Source organism: Nicrophorus vespilloides, unplaced genomic scaffold (genome assembly GCF_001412225.1).
Source record: "Nicrophorus vespilloides isolate i.1.1-1 unplaced genomic scaffold, Nicve_v1.0, whole genome shotgun sequence".
NCBI lineage: Eukaryota > Metazoa > Arthropoda > Insecta > Coleoptera > Silphidae > Nicrophorus > Nicrophorus vespilloides.
In genome coordinates, this window is record NW_017099692.1 from 24,457 (window position 1) to 47,957 (window position 23,501).

At 34.5% G+C, this 23,501-nt stretch overlaps 3 protein-coding genes across 3 annotated transcripts; all 3 read right to left on the reverse strand.

Annotated features, from left to right (window-relative positions):
* Positions 1-486: 486 nt before the first annotated feature.
* LOC108565239 (RNA-directed DNA polymerase from mobile element jockey-like) lies at positions 487-1,458 on the reverse strand. Its single transcript, XM_017924586.1, has 2 exons — positions 996-1,458; positions 487-920 (listed from the first exon to the last, which is right to left on the reverse strand). The coding sequence occupies exons 1-2, from the start codon at positions 1,456-1,458 to the stop codon at positions 487-489; spliced, it is 897 nt and encodes a 298-aa protein (XP_017780075.1).
* A 2,613-nt stretch (positions 1,459-4,071) lies between these two features.
* LOC108565244 (paired box protein Pax-1) lies at positions 4,072-13,945 on the reverse strand. The gene is made up of 2 exons (XM_017924592.1): positions 13,626-13,945; positions 4,072-5,457 (listed from the first exon to the last, which is right to left on the reverse strand). The coding sequence occupies exons 1-2, from the start codon at positions 13,633-13,635 to the stop codon at positions 4,706-4,708; spliced, it is 762 nt and encodes a 253-aa protein (XP_017780081.1). The 5' UTR covers positions 13,636-13,945; the 3' UTR covers positions 4,072-4,705.
* A 7,490-nt stretch (positions 13,946-21,435) lies between these two features.
* Positions 21,436-23,167, reverse strand: LOC108565240 (phytanoyl-CoA dioxygenase, peroxisomal-like). Its single transcript, XM_017924587.1, has 7 exons — positions 23,028-23,167; positions 22,752-22,977; positions 22,302-22,472; positions 22,098-22,241; positions 21,900-22,034; positions 21,706-21,846; positions 21,436-21,626 (listed from the first exon to the last, which is right to left on the reverse strand). Exons 1-7 carry the CDS (start codon positions 23,036-23,038, stop codon positions 21,552-21,554), a joined length of 903 nt encoding a protein of 300 aa, XP_017780076.1. The 5' UTR covers positions 23,039-23,167; the 3' UTR covers positions 21,436-21,551.
* Between the last annotated feature and the right edge of the window lie 334 nt (positions 23,168-23,501).

A 23,501-nucleotide genomic window follows, 5' to 3' on the forward strand; every position in this document is an offset into this window, starting at 1 on the left:
GAGCAAATATGTTGGTAAATAGGAAGTCGGTCCTGTGTTTAAGGCCATTAGAGGGTTGTTCTGATGCTTTCAAGACTTAAATGAACAAATATAAATACTATTAAAGATTCTGCTATCATCATTAACAAACTTTTGTCACTATATTTAGTTTATCTAGTTAGAGCAGAGTTTCCCAAACTTTTTTCGCCTTCATCGCCCTTAATATATCAGATTTTTTCCGCGACGCTCCAAGTCAAAACTTTATGTTAATACACAGTTTGGGAATCAATGCGTTAATGGAAACAACTTTTTTTCTTTTTTTTTTTTTTCTTCAATGTGGCTAGGTGGGGAATTGATCCCGTTGCCTTTTATCTATAGGAATGCATGACAGTGAATTCTGAATGAGTAAAAAACTCCGCCTTTCGGCTCATGATTTTAGTGCAATGGCCTGTAGGTCCATGTGGTGATGCATGACGAGTGTTCGGTCTTGTGGGAAAGTCAGTGCTGTCATGTAGCAGCCATTCTCGGCCTTTTATGGGTGTGATAATCACCCGGGTCGTAGTCGACGGCCGCTCGCAGGAGAGGATTTGAATGGATCTCAGCTCTGGCAAAAGCCTTCTCAGCTGACTTCTTCATATATTCCGAGAGGAAAGGAATATTAGCCTCCCGGTGCAGCTGCACCTTCCTGATGAACCAGGGCGCATTGTAGATGGTTCTCAATGTTTTATTCTGAATCACTTGCAGCTTGTACAAGTGAGTGCGTGCAGTATGACCCCATGCAGGAGACGCATAAGTCATGCCGGATCTTATGATTGATTTGTAAATGGCCAACTTGCTTGGAATGTTGAGACGGCTCCTCCTGTTCATCAAGGGATAAAGCAGCTTGATGGTTGCACAGGCTTTGTTCCTGGTCGATTCGATGTGCTGCTTGAAACGCAAACCTTTATCCAAAGTAACCCCCAGGTACTTAGCTGAAGGCTTTCAATGGATATCTTCCCCAAAGACTGTTAGCGCACCAGATGGAGTGGCGCGCTTTCGAGTGAACAGAACCGCAACGCTCTTGGTCGGATTGACGTCAATACGCCAGAGCCGGAACCAATCCTCAATTTGATCAAGGGCCTCTTGGAGCAACCTCGTGACATGATCGGTCGAAGTGTGCCTCACCAGGATGGCAGTATCATCGGCGTAGTAGGCTACGGAGGTGGAGGATCCGGCCTGAATCTTGGGCATGTCAGCCATAAAGATGGCAAATAGAAATGGCGACAGGATAGACCCTTGGGGCACACCTGATCTAATGGGTCGAACCGAGGAACGTACGTCACCCAGCTTGACGCTGAACGTTCGATGGTCAAGGTAGGATTCAATTAGTTGAATTAGACCATCAGGGAAACTGCTGGTGATCATTTTGTGCAAGAGACCCTTGTGCCAGACCTTGTCGAAGGCCTTGGCAACATCAAGGAAGACCCCGCCTGTGTGCATCTTCCAGTTGAAGTCCTGCGTGATGCGCTCCACAACACGCAGCAACTGGTCAGAAGAAGAGTGACCGTCCCTAAAGCCAAACTGCTCATCACGTATGGGAAACAACTTGTGTGTCTGATTCCAGTAAATTGAATACAAAGAGAGAGAGAGAAAAACATTAATTTTACAAACCTAATTTTCAAATCGGTCTGTAGTGAATGCGGACTAATCTAAGCCGGACTATTCGAGGTTTTAATGTACTTTAAAATAAAAATACAAGCATAAATAAAGATGAAACTTGAATAGGGTAAAAAATTGTGTAAATTACATTTTGTTTAATTCCGTATGCAATGAATCTGTCGTCGTGTCGTGAATTTTATGATTATGGTTGGTTGGTATGTGTGTGTGTGTGTGTGTGCTGTTGCTGGTGACAACGAATGTTTGTGGGTTCGGTCAGTGAGTGTGACGGTTTTTGTTTGATGTGGAAGCGAAAGACACGTGCTTCAATCCAGGCGACGCGACTCGACCAACCGTGAAGAGTGAGAGTGTAGTCCCCTCGCGCTTCCACCGACAACACACATCCATCCATCCATCCCAGAAGCATCAGAAATATCCCAGACTACCACCTTCCTCCACCCCGCAGAAAACGGCTTCCGCCGCCCCCATCGCTATTATTTCCTCTTTTTCTCTTCTCTTTCTACCATTATGCTCACCTTCAATTGTTCTGAGTAATTAACGCAATTGTTTTGCACATAGCCATCGCATGAAATCGTCAGTGATGATTTCTTCTGAAGGCTCCAGCTCTCAACCGTCCATCCATTAAAGACGCGCCGCGCCAAAACGGCCCACGCCCATTTCCTCCGCACGGCCCACCGGATTCATCGCCGCAGTTAACCGCAGGACGACGCGCTTTTTTAATTGCCGCCCGATGATTTCCCCGAAAATAAAACGAATTTTTCGATTTCTATTTTCGGGACATTGCGGAGCGCCCAAAATCTAATAATATACATTTTTTTTGTGATTGTCCAACACTTATTAACTCACCTCTCGTCTTTTCACAACTCCCCTCATACAAATTAAGTCTCTTTGAACTATGATTCATTACATTCCCACCAATAATCTTACACTTTTTTTTATGTATTCTCTAATTAGTATAAAATAAGTTTAATTTATAGAAACAAATATATTACTACGATATCAAGAGATGATTAGTTATGAGATTTTAGATTGATTTTTGGTCTAAAACGATTCCACGGGCTCATCAAAATTTGACATTTTTTCAATTATCAAAAATTTCTAAAAGAAAATCAATAAATTCTTCAGCCTTCGTAAATGACACAAAGTTCGTTTTGAACTCATTTTAAAGATGAATATCGAAGCTTTCGAACGCGACCTCTTTGAATTTTCTGGTCCTTCGGGAGGATTCGGAATACAGCTAAATGAATTATAAGAAAAATGACTCGTTTAACGAGACTAAATACATACAATAATATGTATGTATTTAGTCTCGTTTAGTCCGGTTTAAAATAATTTATACAATTAATTAACACAATTTCAATGAAGATGTTAGTAATTATGTTTAAGACCGAAAGAGAGAAGAAAATAAAAAGTTTAATTGGACGTCTTGTGGGCGTATCTGTCGTATAAGTTATGTCTTTGGTTTCATGTGGTTCACCAAATAATATATACATATAAAAAAAAGCTTAAACTCGTATAGTTCAGAACTTCCCCATTCAGAGTACATCAGAAACATCCTTCTATATGCATTTTACATCTCTTTCATGTGCCGAAAACCTTCTGGTTATCTTCTACGCCTTCTTCCTTGTCCTTTCGTTCTCTCCGATTTCTTCTCTCGCATTATTACTCTATTAATTTATTTATAAACTGAACCGTCTCTAAATTTATATGTTGCTTTGATGTCTCTCCGTCTCAGAAGATGGCAATTTCATCAAGTGGCCTCCTCTACACGACAACACAACGGACAGGGCAAAAACGAACGCACAACACACATGCTTACACAAATTGAATGCATGTATAAAGATTTTACAACTTCTTAAAAGTGCCATTCATTTCAGCTATACACTCTTACTTACACTACTTACGCAATTCATCTTAAAAGGAAAAATATATTTAGTGCTAGAGTCTGAAACAAAATCAATAAATTCCTCGAACTCAGTAAATGACACAATGTTCGTTTTAGACTCATTTTCAAGATGTTCAAAGCTTTCCAACGCGCTCTTTTTGACTTTTCTGGTCTTTCTGGAGGATTCGGAATTTGTCTTTTTTTTTCAATGTCAGGAATGTCAGAAAATCAGAAAAATAAAATACAAAAGTTTGAAATAAATAAGAATGTAACCCATATATATTTTAATAATACTAAAAGTTGTATACAATAACTACAATGTTACTAATAAACATATATTACCTATATCGTTTGTAACAAAATAATGATAATAATAAAAAAAAATAATAAGACAAAAACTCAAATAAATGATAGCTGAGTGATTCATAGAAATAAATACAAAGTTAATTAATTAAAAAGGAATATAACAAGAAGATTTATTGATTGCAATTGATACATTTTCACTGTATAAATATTATACATTAATCAGCTTTTTCATAATGCGCAAGAAACGAAATGCTAATTGTACAATAATAAGACTGGGCTAGGTAATACATTTGAAAAAAGAAAACTTGATGTATCTAGAATGAATTCAGTTATATTGAATGTTTTGTTAGATTTCCCAATTAAAATTTAAAGCTTTTGAAGCAACTACTGTATAATCCACTAATCAGAAACAAAAGACACAACAAATAAACAAAACAGTATTTACAATGAGATTCGATAAATGTAAGGATAAAATTTGTATATATATTTTAATAAATAATCGGAAGGGAACAAAACTGTTTTATCTTATATACATTGCAACCTTCCTTAGGTGTAATAGACATATTTATAAACGTATGGAAAAATAAAATTTATTTATATATTATATAGTGTCGATTCGCTAGTACGGTTGTGACACATTCTTACTACAAACTTTTTCTTAAATTATATAGTTTGCTTTGGAGTCGGTTGGCGCAGAATTTTGAAAGTTTGTTTCTGTAACCATGGTGATTTGAATGCACTATTAAAACTTTATTTTTCTGTTACGTTTTGTATTATTTATTATATTTTTATGATTGTAGCGCCACTTCGGGATTTGCAAAGTTAGGAATTTTGGAATTGAAGTTTTTCACTGCACTTGTTATTTTTTTGTTGGAAATTTTATATGTGCGATCCTGGAGTGAGTGTGTGATGTGGCATGCCGCCATTGACCATGTGCATTGCGGTGTTGCCCGGTTGCAAGTACATGTAGTAGTTGTAGTTCTGGGCGGAGTGGTCGTTGGACATGGGTGGACTGGAACCTGGGGGCAGCGTCGTCCCGTTGTGGGGTCGGAAGGCGGCGGCGGCCGCGTGCACCGCCAGGATGTCGTTGACGGAATGCGAGCTGGGCCAGCAGTGGGCCGGAGGTGTCCTCTGCGTGGGTGGAGATTGCATCTTCTGCTGGGGGTACGGGTAGCTCGGATAGATGGAGTTGTAGAGGCTGTGCGAATGCGGCGGAGGATGCACCAGAGATCCGATCTTGTTCCTCAGGATCCGACTGATCGAGCTTACGGATGGCACGTTGTACTTGTCGCAGACTCCGTCGCTTAACAGTCTGTCCCGGATCTCCCAGGCGAAGATGCCCGGGTCCTTCTGCTTCAGTTCCTTGATGTACGAAACCACCTTCGGTGTTGTCACTCGCGGCTTCGATCCGCCGATTGCTCCTGGTAGGATCGATCCTGTTTCGTGATATCTAGCTAGTATCTTTGACACGCAACCATGGGAGACGCGTAGTTGTCTGGAGATGTCACAGGGTCTAATCCCAACCTGTGACAGTTCAACTATCCGAAGGCGCACGGCGTTCGGAAGAGGTCTTCCGTTTACGAACACACCACCCAGTTGATTCACTTCTCCGTACTGTTGCACTTGACCTTCTGCAAAAAAAAGATACAATATTTTAATTGACATTATGACTTTCTTATTAACTTAAAAGTAACTAATTTTAGTTGGTACAACAACGTATTGGTTTGAATGCAACATTATAAATTAACAGCAACTGTAACAATACCACCAAATTTCAAATAGTTTTAATTCTGTTATGTAATTTGCAAATTTTTATAGTATAAATCTAACATACAATGTCTAATAATACTGATAAATTTGTCTACAAATTAAGATTATGAAATAAGTGCGAATCTTTACTATTTTCAAATTTAATAAAATATGTTTTTGTATTCTAGAGAAACCAGTTTGAAACCAGTTTGAATTTTGCATTTAGTACTGTAGTGGTTATAAGAGGAAATGCAAAACGAAAGAAGTGTCTCTGATGTGATAAAAAAATATTTGATGTAACGACGAAGTGCAGTTTCGACTGACTTTCATTTTCGTATTATGTAAATTTCTTTGAAGATCCTTGGTTCACTCCGTTCTAAAATTACATTGGAATAATAATGCGCGCACGCAAAGGACGGCGGAATGTATTTTTGTACGATTTAAAATTATAATTGTAAAACAACAACAAACAAAAATAGAGGGGACACCGTCTTAATGCAACAATAATATCGGCCGTTTTGGTGAGTGGCGAAAGGAACCAAGGCCAATTTACGTTCGACAATTTCAGGCTTTGTGGCTTAGAAAATTTCTAACAACAAACTCTTTGAACTGACGTCGACGTGATTTATCTTCTCTGGGTGAGAGCGAGAGAAAATGCTCTCTCATTTAATTACACTACATGAATGATGAAAGAAGCTTCGGTTCTTCGCCGAACATATGAAAAAAAATTATTTAATGCTAATAGTGTTAAATAGATAAATAGAAATGTAAATTTGAAAAGTATCAATTGTTCTGAGCGTAAGTGTCAAAATGTTATGTTGTAGTGATGAATGAAAAGAAAGTGGTTTTTGCTCCCCCAAACACAAATTCACGATGTGTGATCTCTTTTAACTTGAATCATATCCCCAATACGTGTGTTTTATTTAGATCCGAAATGAAAGCAAATGTTGACACATCCTAAGAGTCCCCCAGTTGTAGGTTTCAATTAGATTTAGAGTGTTAGTCTGTTGGGTGGCTAAACGTGACACTAATTAGCGTTCGAACGAGAAGTGCAAGAGATGCCCAACAATAACAACAAAAAGAAGATGATGATGAACGAAAAAAAAATCACCGTTGTCAGACAGATCGAATTTCGTGTATTTTCGGTTCAAATTATACCGAATGAGAAGTAACAAAAAAAAAAGTAATAATATAAAACGGTAACGATGATGGTGATACGAATTTCTTTCGACTTCCCTCGACCGCCGCCGCTGGGATCTAGCCAATTGGCCCGGCTTCCCGATCCGCCGCATTGAATCCACGGCACGATAATCAAATGCACCTGACCCAACTCACAGACGCATTGACACCACCAAAAAGAAACCGCAAGCAAATTTACCGAAAACTCGCCTCATCTGTCATATTTACAGTTGGCAACGGTGGAGCTGTCACTCTCTGATTGTCATTTTACATGAAATACAATTATTTTCAACATTAGCTTATATTTAAGACATAATCTATAACATATTGTTTACTTCTAATGTCATATAAATTGTAAAAACTTAAAACACAACAAATTAGGTTTTAATAATTTTTTTCCAAAATTTAAGATTTTATTAATTTTAAATTCACTTTTAGAAAGATGCAAACAATAATTTCTATGATTGATATTACAAGCAGTTTGGATACTAGTGACCTCTGACACTAGCTGAAAGATACAAGTGTCAAGTTTCAAGGTCACTGCGTCCGAATCATAACATTGTAGAAATTGTTTTTTGCACTCACGCAATTCAATTTTATCGACATTTCTTATTCGTACGAACATTTATAATCTTTTTCTGCGTTTCGTCAATTGGACTTTTGTTGTCGTTTTCTCCGGCTGCCGCGATCGACGAATTTATCGCATGAACTCGATTTATAACAAATATTTACATGACCTTTTTCAACAAAAAACAAAAAAGCTAAATATATACTGCATAGTTGTTGTTCTCCTTTTTAACAAACTTACAGATACAAAATCAAACTAATTTCATTCATTTCTTTTTAAACTTGTTAAATTTACAATGTTTTAATAAAAAAATAAATAAGTTTGCTAGTTTTTTTTTTCAAATTTGCAATAATACTAATTTAAACAAATTTATAAGATTCTTAGAAGTAAGTATTGTTTTCTAGTCGTTGTCAATTTGTAATATGTTTTAAAAGCAATAAACATATTGAAGTAATAATGTGTTATTTTCTTGTGCCGCTTGTTTAATTTGAAGTTTTTTTTTGCTGTTGTTGTTGTTGTTTTTTTTTTATTGTGAAACATTGATTGTAAATAAGTGTACAAATCGTTAATTGAATGGATCTCTGCATAGTCTATTAATAATCATCCAGGCTTGAAGTTTCCAGTTGATTTTTGTATGTTGGCGTGACGCGGGGGAATCTAATCGTTGACCCCTGAAGATAACCTCCGCAAGCCCCGAGACCAATCGCCGATAATAAAGTAAAATTGACTTCAGCACATTCGGATCTCGAGGAATACACAATACTCACACGCATAATATAATTATATACATGTAATAACAGAATCGTTGAAGTTGCTGGAATGATGTTGTTCTCAGACAAATTTGCTGATTTCGGAGTTGTATTTCTGTTCGCAAAAGATAAACGGCTGACATAATGAAGGGAACTAATTAAAAGTCGTCCTACGAACATAAATCCACGCGAACAAATCCATTCCGGGGGGAAGTAAAAGAAGAAGAAAAAAACAAGAAAAAGATGTTTGTCGGAGTATAAAAATAAGAGAGTAAGAAGCACACGTGATGTATGTATCAGACATCTGTGTTGACAATCGTCTAGTCGCTAATAAACACCGGATAAACGACAGAAAAGAAGCGAAAGAGTTACGAGCGTCGTCGGAAAGGAAGATAACATATAGTTATGGCAGATTTTTTTTTCTCTAAATGTTGGATGGCCATGCTTTGATGTCCCGTACTCGTTTGTAGGTTTACTGCCGAGGAAATGCAGGCCCGATTCTACACTTTCCTCTCTGTAAATCATCTAAATGGTTGCAGCCCGCTTTTGCCGAGACGTTACACGCGAATATTTATCAATTAATGTCGGATTAATTTGCTCCAGTTCAAATTTACCGCGCCTCGACATTTGTCACCGACGCCGACAGAACTGACGTCTGACAGATACCGTCGATTATTCAGCCGCGTCGCCTTCTTAATTATAAAATCTCAAGTAATTGTAATTTGCGTTTTACGAACGCTTCTCAACGATTCACGCCGTTATTCAACGTGACATGAAGTGCATTCCTTCACTAAATAAAATCTCTTACTCTAATGGGATAAAGGAAATCTTCCTAAATGGAAAATGACATTTTTATGTATGGCTTTATTAGTACAATTACTGAATCATCTTACTTTACTTCCGAGAAATTATTTTATTTCTCTCCTGGGAATTTGTTATGGAATGAAATGTATTAACAAAAATTACGACCAAGTTCAGCTATTTAATAGAAATCGAAATTAAATTAGTAGAAATGTATCATGAAAATTCTTTATCTACTAGTGAATCTTGATCAAGGCACTCTTTAGTAAATTCAATAATTCCATAAACCTATGGAATTAAAACCCGACAAAATATTGTCAATTCAAAAGAAACTGAAACTATATGAAACAAGAGGATGATTGACTATAAAACCGAAATGTAGAAAATTCCTGAGATTTTACAAAATTTTATCTCATAAAGTGATATTAAATTATAAATAAACAAAAATGTGAAGGTTTCTTTTCTATTCTTATCATTTTTTGTAATGTTGGTAACATTAGATTAACTGTTGTGTACCAACTATTAATTATGAAATATTGTGAATTTACACTATTTCAGTTTTAGTGCAAATGGTAAAGTAATCCTGATCAATATCAGTTTGATCAATTCTTCAAACAAATAATTATAATGAAAATGCAATAATTAACAACAAAATTGATCGAATTTCTTAAATAATGTGTGTATCTGGAAAGATGCTAATTTTAAGTGCATATTCTAACTAAAGTACTAAGCGAACTAACCGATTTGTACACATTTCATTGTGATATGTTCTTCACGTTTTTCATCCATCAATCTGCTTTTTTTTACTAAGAGTTAAACAAATAACCGAAAGATTTGTACGAGACGCGAAGACGAAGAAGAAAAAACGGAGATAATGAATGATAAATATTACACGAAGCAAACAGTGTATTTTGAAAATTGAGTAGCCACACACATGGATAAACAGAAATGATGGTGAGATGGAAACAATATATATATATAAGATGGGACAAGACTGCAGGGGTGGATTCTTAAACATTTCGAGTGTTCGTAATTATAATATGTTAAAATCAACCCCCGATAGTTAAAAAGGGCGCAGAGGCCACGTGTTTGGCTTTTGGCACACGTGAGGCCACGAAATTCCGGACTTGCGGAATCCTGTGCAGTTATCACGGCCCTCCCCCATGTAACCCCGCAAATAATAGGGGTCTTCGAACATCATCTATCATTTCTTCTATTCTTAGTCTTTCTGACCGCAATTTTAACCATGCCGCATGCAAATTCCGTATAAGACAAATCCATTTTATATTTTAGAGAATTTTACTTTTTTTTTTTTGCGAACATTATTTTGTTAAGAAAAGTTTTAACACTTCAATCAACTAAAAATCACTTTTTTCAATCTCAATTCAGCAATTTCTGCTTCATTTAGTGCGGATTCACTTTGAAAATTTCAAAAGAGACTAAACAAATATTGTAAAAATAAAATATTATGTTTTATACAGAAATGATCAGTTCCTTTATCTCCTTTATAACTGCATAAGAAAAAATTATACATTTTCTGTTTTAGAGAATTTTACATTTTTTTTTCGAACATTAACAGAAAAGTCTTGAATCAACTAAAAATCTCTCAATATAGCAATTTCTTGCATGTTCTTGCTTCAATCTTACTATATAGTAATATTGACTAATTGAACAAAAAATTAAAAGAAATTCTAAAATATTAGTACACATTTTTTTTTATACAGAATTAATCAGTTTTTGCTCCTTTATAATGTCGAGTTTCTTTATCTACTGTTCATAAGTCCTCGATTAGTCCGGTTTAAAACTATTCAAGTAAATCTGAGTTGCAAACGTAAAATATTTATTAAAATAATGGTGTTTAGAATTTAAAATTTTGTAAGAAATTTACGAGAAATCTGTCTGCAATTATAACAATATGATTATTTGATATATGCGTGTGTCAATAATGTAAGATCTCCGGTGATTTATGGATGTTTGCAGTGAAAATCGTGAACTGTTTGCGCGAATCTAATAGAAACGACAAATAGTTGTAGAGGAGGTTGCTTTTACCATCTCAGTAATAATTGCAGGCAACACAAATGCGCGTACTGTTGTTGTCGTCGTGCATCGACAATGTTTTCGCTTTTGCACGTTGCACACTGTTTACGTTCGAATTTCACGTTCCTGCGATTACTCCATGGACATTCCTGCGGATTTTATCTCGAGTCGAACAACCACAATCAGGATTCGAATCCTTATCGTCTGCGAACACTTTGTTGTCCACTCTAATTTTCACACTTTCACTGCAAAAGTTCAAATTTCATTCAACACGAATCGCATTCGGTTATATTCTGTACACAAATTGATTGGAAATGATGTAATAAATCAAATAAGTAATAATACGTGAATGTGGTTTCACGAGTGGATGAGGATAAAATGTGTGTGTTTAGTTCTTTTTTTTTTTCATCTTTTCTTATTATTATTATTGTGTATGTTAAATAGGCATTATGCTGTTTGCCTTTTCGAAACGGGAGTCGAGTGGGATACGGGTTTGCCGATGAACGAGCCTTTAGACACCTAAAGTGTCCCAATCCATTTAGTGAACAAATTTACGTCGGGCAAATGTTTGTCTTTTTAACAGATTATTAGTTTAGGAACGACGACGACTACAACATTTTCATCGCCTTCCAACTTCTTTTCTTTTTTTTTAATATTATTTTCCCATCCTTCTTCCTTCTTATCGCAACCTCTTCACAAAACGCTCACGTGAAGTAACTTTATGTTGCAAAAATAAAGAAAAATTAACAAACTCATTTGTAAAACTGTAATTTTGTATTTCACACATTTCATTGTATGTTTTTTGGCTCTAAATCATAATGAAATATTAGAAAACATAGCTTTATATTTGGATTATAAATTTAATTTGTAATTTTAAAACAAACATAATTTTAATGCAATAATAATTTTTTTTAAATATTGTTAAAGCTTTATATAATAGCAATAAGAGGAAGAAATGAGATCAATTTGAACAAACTCGCTTATATAGAGAAGAAGTTTTTAATGAAATATGGGAAACTGAAGAAGATTTATTAAAATTAATGAAGATGAAGATTCAAGAATGAAAAATTAGTTTCTGTTTTCTAGGTAAATAATTCTTTTGCAATCTTAATTTTATGACAGAAAATTGTATTTATTTCTCCAGATTTCAATAATTTAATAGTATAGGACTACTTCGAACAGTGCGGGTAATCGATTTTGCATTGTTTGAAACCGGATTAATCGAGAACTTCAAAATTGCATACAATTATGTATTTTTTACTAATTGTGTACAAATACTTTATTTTGATTAAAATTTAGTTTGTTTTGTGAATCCGCACTGATCGAAACCGCACTTTGTTACTAAGTTAACGACATTGGAACATATTAAAAGTAAAAATTTCAACTAAAAACTATTAATTAAATAAAACTCATTTTGTAAAACAGATTTGAGTGAGTTTAGTTCGTTTAGGTGTGGCGCCAGTATTGGATTTTGAAAATTACCAGTCAATTTGTTCTATAAAAGCAAACACTCCAGACATTGCGGTCCAGATTTTTTCTTGTCCCTTTCCCTCCGTTGTTTGCTCAAAGTCTTACGGTCTCATCTGAACCCAATCCAAACAAATTGCCCACCCAAAAACGGAAACAAAGTTGCAATCGCAGACGAAGAGAGACACACGGCAGAGCACACTAGATGATGAGCACGATGATGTCTGTATTTGCTTAGGTGCTTCGAACAAAGAAAAAAAAAATTAGAAAACCGGTGCTGTTTTTCAGGAAGCTTTTAGGCGGTCGTGTATTTGAACTGCACACACACACACACACGCACCGGTCAGAACTGCTCGGAGATAAAAAGAAATTCCAGTAGCTGAAGATTTGTCGACTGTCGGCGTAATGCAAATATATTAGTACAAATCCACTTCGGATCAGTCTGTTAATCGTCGAACAGAATAGATCTGTGTGGAATTTGACGAGGTTTGAATGGTTGTGCACTTTGCGTGTTTCGTGTTTGTACATTTACATCAAATTTTATCTAACAAAACAGAAACACGAGTTTCTCTATAAATAGAAATACCGATAAAATTACCCGTTTCATAACGCAAAGAAAACATCAAGAGAAAAAATAAATAAATGTTGAATTTATAAATTATTATTTATACTTTTTTATACTTTAAGTACAACATATCTAGATTTAGAGCAGTATTCTTGTGATTTAAGTACAATTTTTCGCGAAAAATGTATTTTTTTTTCTTATTTATTATTATAAAATTATTTATTTCATTATTATCTTAAACTTGAAACGAAATATTTTTCACATTTCCGTTGGTCAGTTGAAGCAAAACGCTTGAATAACTCTTGTTTAGAGCAAATAAACAAAAAAAAAACAAACTTGACGTAATTTTTGTTGATTTTTTTCTTCAGGAAATAGTAAGTTTCAATATTTTATAATGAATATTGATATTCTACTAGAAAACGAGACACACTTACATAATCAATGTTCAAATTGAAATGAGCAAAATTACTTTTCTAACAACCCAATAAATACATACATTTTGCATAACCCAACTTGAATTAGTTGTGTTTCATTTTCTTTATTTTACTGGGCTAATAATAATAACAATTGCTTGTAAAAAAAAACAAAATCTATTTTTTTATTATTGTTTCAAAACTGAGCTCTTTGTGTTACTTCTATTATTGTTAACAAATGGAGTTTGTAATTGCTTTCTCGATAACTCACCTGTATCCATTGTTCCAACGTTTTTTATTTACTCAAGTTAACGTATGATAAGAAAAATCAAACAAACAGAGTTGATTTTCTGTGTAAATCCTTCTCACTATTCTCGTTATTGTACAAAGTCGAAATCCTTGTTAATCAATCGCACTCAATACAATACAACTTTTTTTCTATCTTTTTGTATCAAATCTGATTCAATCTTTTACTTTCACGTCACAGAGCACAAACCGTTTGATTCTTTTTGTTATGTTTCTAAGCAGCATCAGCAGCAGTAGGAGTCAGAATTCGGAAATTCTCGTCGCGACGCACGTCCATGCATGACAAATCTCGGAAACCATTTGACCAGAAACTTTTCACGCTGTTTAAAATATATCAGGCTTGAAAGTTATCTCGGCGACGGGCGGAGAAGAGCGTGTGCTCGCTTGCGGTGAGTGGAAGGGGGCGGCGCTCGGTCGCCCCTACAAAATGGCCAACGGTCGGATCGAACCAATCGGATCGACGCTCGGGGCGGAGACCGATCGGCATTGGCGCGTATCGAAATCGTTATTGTCCATTCGATATTCATTCCCACAACTTTTTCTTATTTCGATGTACTTCTTTTCTTTTGTTTTGTTTCGTTTTCGCGCTTCCACGCTCCAATGGCACCAATCCAAGGGTGACGCCCATTCGGGATTTTTGAGAAATATACAGTTTTAGTGCCCGAACGTGCGATTTTTAACAACAATTCTCGTGATAAATAATAATCGCACAGATGAAAAGAATTCAACGATATGCGTTTATTCGATACGAACAGATTACTGCAATAATGTTAGCAAACACTGGATATTTTCTATGAGTATAAATGTTGAAAAAATATATACTCTCAAATTATACAAAAATATTTTGAAATTTCATCAAAATTTAGGAGTAGGCCAAAAAAACAAAAAAAAAATGTTTCTATGGTAATTTTCGAACTTACTCCATTAAATAATTGAAATAGAATTTTCTTTTGTACTATTGTTTTAAAATCTTCGGCGGGCCGGATTGAACTTCTGGGCGGGCAACATCTGGCCCGTAGTTTGCACATCACAGATCGATTCTATTTATACAATTATTATATACGGTATTTTATAATCTAATAATATATTTCATAAAATAAATTTTTAAAATGTTTATTCAAAACGTGTTTAATTTATAATTAAATTGAACTAAATGATACAAAGAGAGATTTGTCAATTTAGCCTTTGGTCGTCTAATGTTACATTTATGTCACTATTTACATTATAAAGAGACGTTAAACAGACCGAAATACTAGTTGTTACTTTGATATTATCTTTATATTGTATAGATAAATCATTTGTTTTGCAATTGGAAACACCAACTGATACAGTTTTTTTTTTATATGTTGTAACAAAAAGAAAAATTGTATAGCAGAATACTACGAAATAAGTTTATAAAATAATATTGATACTAAATATACATATATGTGAAAATTGATCCGTTTTTGTATTCTAAATCACTATAATTCACATGTATAAATTAATTTTAATGTGTTTTAAAAGAAATCCGAAGAAAACTATTATTATTATTTTTATTTTAACTATGTACATGTAACATATGGTTAAATGAAGAAAATTCTTAAGAAGTTATCATAAACATTAATTTATATTCATGATTTGACGAGAGAGAATCAGATTCAAAACAATATAAATTATCGAAATTTGATCTAAAAATTAATACTAAGAATATCAAATAAACAATTGCTAGATTATTTGGGTCATGATGTAAATGTATTTGTAAATGTAAATTGGCTAAATCATAATTAAAAATTTCTTCAACTAATTGAAGTATGTTTCCATCGGTATATTTCCATCACAGTGGAAGTTAGCCCAAATCATATACATCGCCAAACCTGAAAAACCAACGGACGCGGCGTTATCATATAGACCAATCAGCCTTCTGTCGGTACTGTCTAAACTGTTCGAGAAGCTGTTGCTGCGAAGACTGAAGCCCTGGCTGTTGGATAGTCATCTCATTCCGGAACACCAGTTCGGATTTCGTGAGCGACATGGCACTGTGGAACAGGTGCATTGTGTGGTAGATGTGATTGGCAAAAGTCTTGAGGAGAAGAGGTACTGCTCTGCGGCTTTGCTCGACATCTCACAGGCGTTTGACCGAGTATGGCATGGAGGATTGCTATATAAAATTAAAAAGTGTCTCCCACATGAATAATACGTTATATTCAAATCGTACTTGACTGGGAGGCACTTCCAGGTCAAGCACAAGGACGAAGTGACCTCGCTACGCCCAATCCTTTCTGGTGTCCTGGAGAGAAGTGTTTCTGGACCCTTACTCTATTTGATCTTCACGGCTGCTCTACCAACTCCTCAGCACGCCACTATAGCCACATTTGCTGATGACACCATTGTTCTAGCATCCCACCAAAACTGAACTACGTCCTCACAGATACTCCAAAGAAGTCTGAATAGCATCGAACATTGGTTCAGAAAGTGGATAATTAGGGCTAATGAAACTAAGTAGGTGCATGTAACGTACACAATGCGTCGACAAACTTGTCCACCCGTAACACAGAATGGCATGCCCTACCACAGGCTGATGATGCTAAGTATCTTGGCATACATCTGGATCGTCGACTCACCTGGAAAAAGCATATTACGACAAAAAGAAAACAGCTAGGACTGACAGTAAAAAGATTGCATTGGCTCATGGGTAGATACTCATCCATCTCAGCGGAAAACAAAGTTTGAATATATAAAACGACAATAAAACCGATATGGACTTATGGATTACAAATATGGGGATCTGCTTGTAATACAAGCATTGACTTCATACAGCGGTTCCAGTCAAAAACGCTCAGAGCAATTGCCAATGCTCAATGGTTCTCGACTAACATTCATCAATACACTGGAGTCCGAGTTGTGAAGGATGAGATAACGGAACTCAGCAGCAAATACCAACATCGGCTGGAAGACCATCCAAACCAACTTGCCTCTGAGCTTACACACACTGAATCTCGTCGACGAAGATTGAAACGATTCAAACCACAGGACCTCCGAAATCTGCATAATATGATATTTTTATGTAAAAACTTTCAAATAACTTTGAATATTACCCTTCTGGAATGTATTATTATTATTGTACAGATCAAGCAGGGCCGTATATTAACAATTTAACAACAAAATTTGTATTAAAGAATTCTAATTCAATTTATTCTCATGAACTGCAATCAAGTGATCGTGATGACAAAATAATAGAAAAAATATCATAGAATTTTTGGTGAATACAATGTGTAAATGTGTGAAAGAGAATGTATGAGAGGAAATTAGCGAGTGTATTTGATTTTTGGCGACGGATGTTTGTGGGCGTGCAGCGTGTGTGCGCTTTGTTTAATCTTGTGCGATATGAACAATTAGTGATGGGGCGTTGGACGTGTGTCGGGGCATTTAATTCGGGGCACGCGGCGGCACCCATTCCCATGATAAGAAGGCGCTGATTAGTTGAACGGCTGTGTTGCGCCAAGCGACGGAACACTGATGTTCTTCGGACCGCGAGAGCATGGCATACGATGCCCGTGTCCGTCGTGAAGGCGCGCGCGCCCCCCCTCAACGCCTCGCAGAGCGCCCCGACGCTTCTCTCTTTCTCTCTGCCCGCCCCCTTCGTCGAACCATTTTAATCCATCTCTTTCACATCTTTTCCTCTCTTTCTCAAACGCACATTAATTTTGCAACGAAAACAGCACGAACAACCACCGTTCCTCTCCGTATTAATAACACACGTTGGCATATATTCCGAACCGCGAACCGGAGGACCATTGCTTGCAAATCGACCGACACCTGCCAAAACGAATTTTTCAATTTGCCGCTTGCCCCAACAAATGTACAACTATGCACAAACCGGTACTTTGAACCTACAATTTTAGACCCATCTTCATAAAAACACGTATTTCAATTATCAAAATCATTACATGAGAGGTACATTGGATCCAAGTTCGAACAACTTGAACAAAAAAAATCGAACAATCATAGTTTTAAATTGGTGTATCAAATTTTATATACTGTAATAAACAAGTTGCTGTTGCTATGGGCAATACAGCAACATTTGTTTATTAATTATTTTTGTAATACAATAGTTATCAATAATCTTAAATCATGCCGTTCTGATAGATTTAATCGATTTATTTCGTAAGAATTAGGATAATCTAAAAATAATGGTTTGAAGATATTTGTGAATTCCAAAATTTGCCAAATCCACATGTTTAGAAATTGATTTTACATTCGAAATTTTGGATCAATTAATCCTTCTCGCAGTGAGAAATCAATATCAATATTCAAAATGTATATAATCCAAGACGAAACATCTAAATTTTCTAATCATTTCGATTTAAAGCACATATATAAAAAAAATAAACTTAATTTTACAGCAAAATATATTTGAACTTTAACAAGATTCACTTTTTTCATTGTAATTGTGTTTGCATATTATTATATAAAGAAAATCTATGCTTTCTTGATTCAATGCAAACAATAACATTTTCATAGCCAACGAACTTTTGTACGAAGAAGCAAATTATTAGAGATTTCATTATTATTTTGAGCATAATTGCACATAAATTCATATCAGTATTATATTTATACACATAAAAATTATAATTAATAAAATTTAATAAAGTATAATTCCACTTTTCTGTGCAAAATACACTTTTATTTATACTTAAAACTTATATAAATTTCAATTCTGCTATTTGAAACTAAATACGTTGTAAGTTATTAAAAGTAGTGTATTTTTAATTAAGTAAATCGTCCACTTATTTAGTTTAATTATTTAGTAAAACATAGCTCAGTTTATAAATAAATAATGTATATACAAATACTAATTGGTTGCCGATTACAGCAACTTAATTTGACTAAAATACGAACTTATTTTCGAGTTGATTAACGATATTATTAACAATTAGCAATAATCTTGGTTGTTGCGTAATGCTATTTTTGGGATGTGTCTCGAACGCGTATTTCTGTGTTTTTGTTAAGTTCTCGTTAGCTTCGGTTGAGGAGATTTCCGTGGTCGAGTTGCATTTCTGTAACGGACACGCCTTGCCTCACTGTCTTTTGCATATCACTCGTTCATCCTCATTACCATCGAACCGAACCTCTCTGAACATCCATCCTTATTCCACTTAACGTGAATCCCTCTCATCGTCGTTCCTATCTTCTATGAAAACCGCATAATAATTATATCTAAAAATAACATATTCAATAGAAATTCTATTATTACGTTTTTTGACACTTTCATTCACATATTAAAACATTTTATTTAACCGCTTAGTGCGGATTCACTTTAGTCCGGTTAGAAAATTTCAAAACTATAAATATTAAAGTATTCTTTTTATATACATAAATAATATTTACTTAACAGAAACTTGTAAATATACACGTTAAATTATGTATAAGAACGACAGAACAAATATGTAGTGTAAATGTATGTATGTTTATACTTAAATAGTTTCGTTTTTGTTTCCGCGCGGCTGATGGATGAACCAAATTTGACACGCGGGGTGGATGAGACGCTGTCATGTGTCAGACGGATGACGGAAACGTCGCTTGTCTCCTCTGGTAATCCGAACCAGAGGAAGAGGTTTCCGTTTCCAACCGGTGCCTACCAAAATGGCGACAAAGAGAAGATGGAATCCCCCTGCACGAAACTAATTGTTTTAATTATCCAGTGGATGTCTGCGGCGACGGCGTTATAGGTCCATAACTCATGCGGCATACCTTCTACACATACAAAAAAATGAAAGAATGGAGGGCTTTGGAATACGTTTCTTTTTTTTGCTCTTTCAAGGCACCCTCGAAAAGCGACGCTCGATCCGCACCATTTCACCTCCTAATGATCTCCTCCTATTCTCCAATCTTACAACCAGACTAATTAAACTTTGCTTACAACCTCGTACTTTAACTAGTTTTTATTTGGTTACAAAATGTGCTTTTCTTCCATTAATCCAATTCATTTGTCACCAAAGAAAATCATCAAACCGAAAATGAACCAATCTCACATAGTGTTTCTTTAAGTTGTCACTTTTATTTCATCTTTTAATTAATCTAATTATGAGTGTAGAACACAAAATACCGACACAATTAACATATGATCAGTACAAACCGGGAACGCAGACTGTGGATATACTGCATGTATTTATAACTACTATAAGTTCTAAAGTAAATTAAAGCGTTTAATCAAGCAGGCCAAAAGCTGAAGTTGAAGCTAATATATGAACAGGAGTAGTAAGTAGTAAGTGTGCTATTTTTAATGGGATATTAAAAGGAGCAGAATGGTAGACGCCGTTCCATCCACCGACAAATCCACGGATAAAGTAATTAGAATTCATGCTTAATTTATTTTGAAATGTTTGCCATGCCTTTCCTGAGAGCGCGCGCTAAAAATACTACGGTACGACGCGTGGAAAACTCGAAAACGCGCCGCAGACGCGACAACTCGAATTTAGGTCCTCTAAATCGCATCATCGCATGGAAAAAAAACTATAAAAGTTTATATATTTTCCATTTTATAGTTATTAGTATTATACATAGAACTCAGCTAATCATAATCATGAACTAATGATGATCACGAGAAATTTTCTGAAAATAAATGCTCAAATCAATAAAATGTATCATCCAAAAAATGAAGTTATTCAGATTAATAGGTTTCGAAAATATTGATGAAGTGATGTCAGAAATGTATGAAGATGATGTTATTCCATTGGAAGATTTAGTTTGTTAGCAACAAAGACAAAGAATATGAAGACAAAATTAAAGAGTTTTTTGTCGACAAAAAAATGTTTACAAGCATAGATTTTGAAAATCACATTGAAATCGTTTCAAATCTGATATTTGAAAATGATTCTTATTCAGGAAAAGTATTATTATTATGCAACTAACTATTTGTTAATTGAGGTATGCCTGTACTAAAACTATGTGGAAATACATGAAATACATACAATTTTCTCCCGGCGCATTCACCAATTCCGTGTTATAATAATTTTGACAATAACTGAAAACTAATATTATATTTGAAGTGTAAAATAAAATAAGTATATTAACATTTTCCAAAGTATACATAAAAATTGCAGCATTGGAAGGAAATACTAAAGTGACTAGTTTTTAACCTGCTACTTACTACACTTAAATTTACTAGTATCTTTGTAATGACAATAAGTTATCTCTATTTATTCTAAATTTGCAATATTTTTTCATAAATACATATATAAATTCGAATACTTTTAATAAATATACATTTTTTTTAGGCTCCAAAAATTATCGTAAACACTAATGTTTATTTATTACCTAGGCATTTCTCATTTGGCAAACACTTATACCAGTGAAAGAGAAAGAAAAAACGATCATAATTTTGTGTACTATTTTTTTTAAGAATTTATATTAATTTTGTTTCATTATAATTTAGTTTTTTGAAATTTTCAAACCTTACTATAGAGAATCCGCACCGATAGAAACCGCACTATTCGAGGTATTGACTGTATAGAAATGTACTATTAATGTCGTATTGCCAAAAGCATTGAATTATATTTGTAATATAGGCAACTCAATGCACTAGAAACAAATATGGAGCATATATTTTGAATACTTGAACCACCAATGCGTGTTGCTGAGAGAATTGAGCAGCTTTCATCAGTCCGGATTTCAAACATTGAACGGAACCGATTAGTCCGGTTTTAAATATGTTACCGGAATTGATTACCCTGCCTATACATATTATTGATGTGTACTATTTTAAAACTTTTAACGCTAAAAGTCAATTAACCAAAGGAAGTGGATTTTTTTTATTTAATTAATGATAAATCAAAATAATAAAACAGATTACAACTAACACAAATAAGTAGTAATTATAGATAGCAAAAATTAAACTGTAGATTAAAATAATTTACAAGTGGCTGTCAATTTGTTGAAAAACGCCTTGTTCGCCGCAAATCAAACGACTTTTCATTTTCCAAACAGTCTGAAAATAAGCGCATTATTATTTGGTCGATAGCCAATAAAGATTCGTAAATAAATTAATAATTTAAAAAAAAACTTACATTGATATGAATTTTTAATTTGAAATTCTTTTCAGCGACAGATTCTATTTCCTTCGAGATGCCTTCTTGAAACGTTCCGATAACATTTATAAAATCGCACTTGCTGTCGGCGTAGTGCACAGAAATAGCTTTCCTGAAACCCTGCAAATGTCCATGTTTAAATAATATTAATGTTATAATATTTATTTATATACTTGTGTGAAATTTGGTCCAGATCCATGGAGCAAAAGCGGATGGAAAAATATAGTGTCGCCCTTTTCCATTGGAAACATTACCTTCGGAACATCATTGAAGCCAAACACGCCGTGGTATAACTTATTCTTAACAGACTAAAAGAAAAACATTAGTCAATAAATTTCGTATTGTTTTTTTGCTCTAATTATTTTTATTACTTCGGTGTAATCGTGTGAAAACAATGGACCCTTGTGCGATCCGGGTAAAACAAAGAGACACCCGTTCTTTTCAGTAACATCTTCCATTGCAGTCCACGAAGCAGCAATTTTATTGGCAGGTCTAAATGGAAAGTAGTGTAAATCCTGTAACAGTTTTCAACAAATTAAATAAATACTACATTGAATAATAATTATTATTATAACTTGATGCATCGGATGAGCTGACATTTCCTCGTGCACATCAGGAGGTTTATTGATCAACATCGAGTGGACTGCCGTCACATTCGGTCCAATTATCATCTTGATGACTTCGACAATCTTAGGATGCGCAGCGTAATGGTCGAAAAACTTTTCGTCGTACAATATTTCTTGAATCTGAAACACATATAAAAATTGTATATTCTTTAAAAAATGTTGTATTTTAGCAGTTTATTATTTTCTTGTTTTTTATAAATTTAAAACTACAATCCTTTGTTTCTGATTTTGTTTTTGTAGACCAACAACCTATACTTCCCATTTAACAGCATTTCTTTTGAAACGCAACTCTCTGATCGTGTCGTGTAACAGAATGAAGAAAACAAAGAAAGTTGTTTTATCTAATTATGACGCAGGCTCTAAAGTCCAAATTCGACATTCTCTATTATAAATGCGTACCTTATTGACTGTAAATTCCGATCTAGTTTCGCCATTTGGTCCTAATTTCTTCACTTTCATTACAGTTGGAACATGTACTTTTCCACTGCACACGTCCAGAAACCGCTGATGGCAAATGTCGATGTCCTTTTCAGGAATTAGCTTCCTAAACACTATATAGCCATTCTCCTCGTAGAAATTCCTTTGCTCTTCGGTGAATCCTTCGTTAAGGGTATACTTATAATTCCTACAATAATAATTAGTGTTATAAAAATTACTAAAATATATTAATCTTACTTGTTCGACATGTTTGTGTTTGAGTAAATGAAATGAAATAATTGCAACTGTAGTCAATAATCGAGAATAACCTACGACCTACAATGCATTATTTTATATGATAAACATTTTAAGTACGTATTACTCTTTATAACAGTGTCTGTTAAACTGTGTGAAAGATGTCAAACAAAATATTTTAAAATAAAGTTAAAATATTTAATCAAAGGGTTTATTATATTGGGCTTTATTTTTGCTGTTCGGCAAAATAAATTAGGCAAGTAAAGATGTGCAGTGAGGTAAAAAAAAGTTTAGCAGATACTGCTGTAGAACTACTACAGCATATTGAGTTGCCTATATTCCTATAACGAACTTATATAGTATAGAATTTATTCTATGTAGAGAATTGATCAGCAACAATGTCGCTCTACCGACATCAGTTCGGGCGCTGATTAGCTCCGAAAACGAAACAGTTTATACGTGTCTTTTAAAATTTAT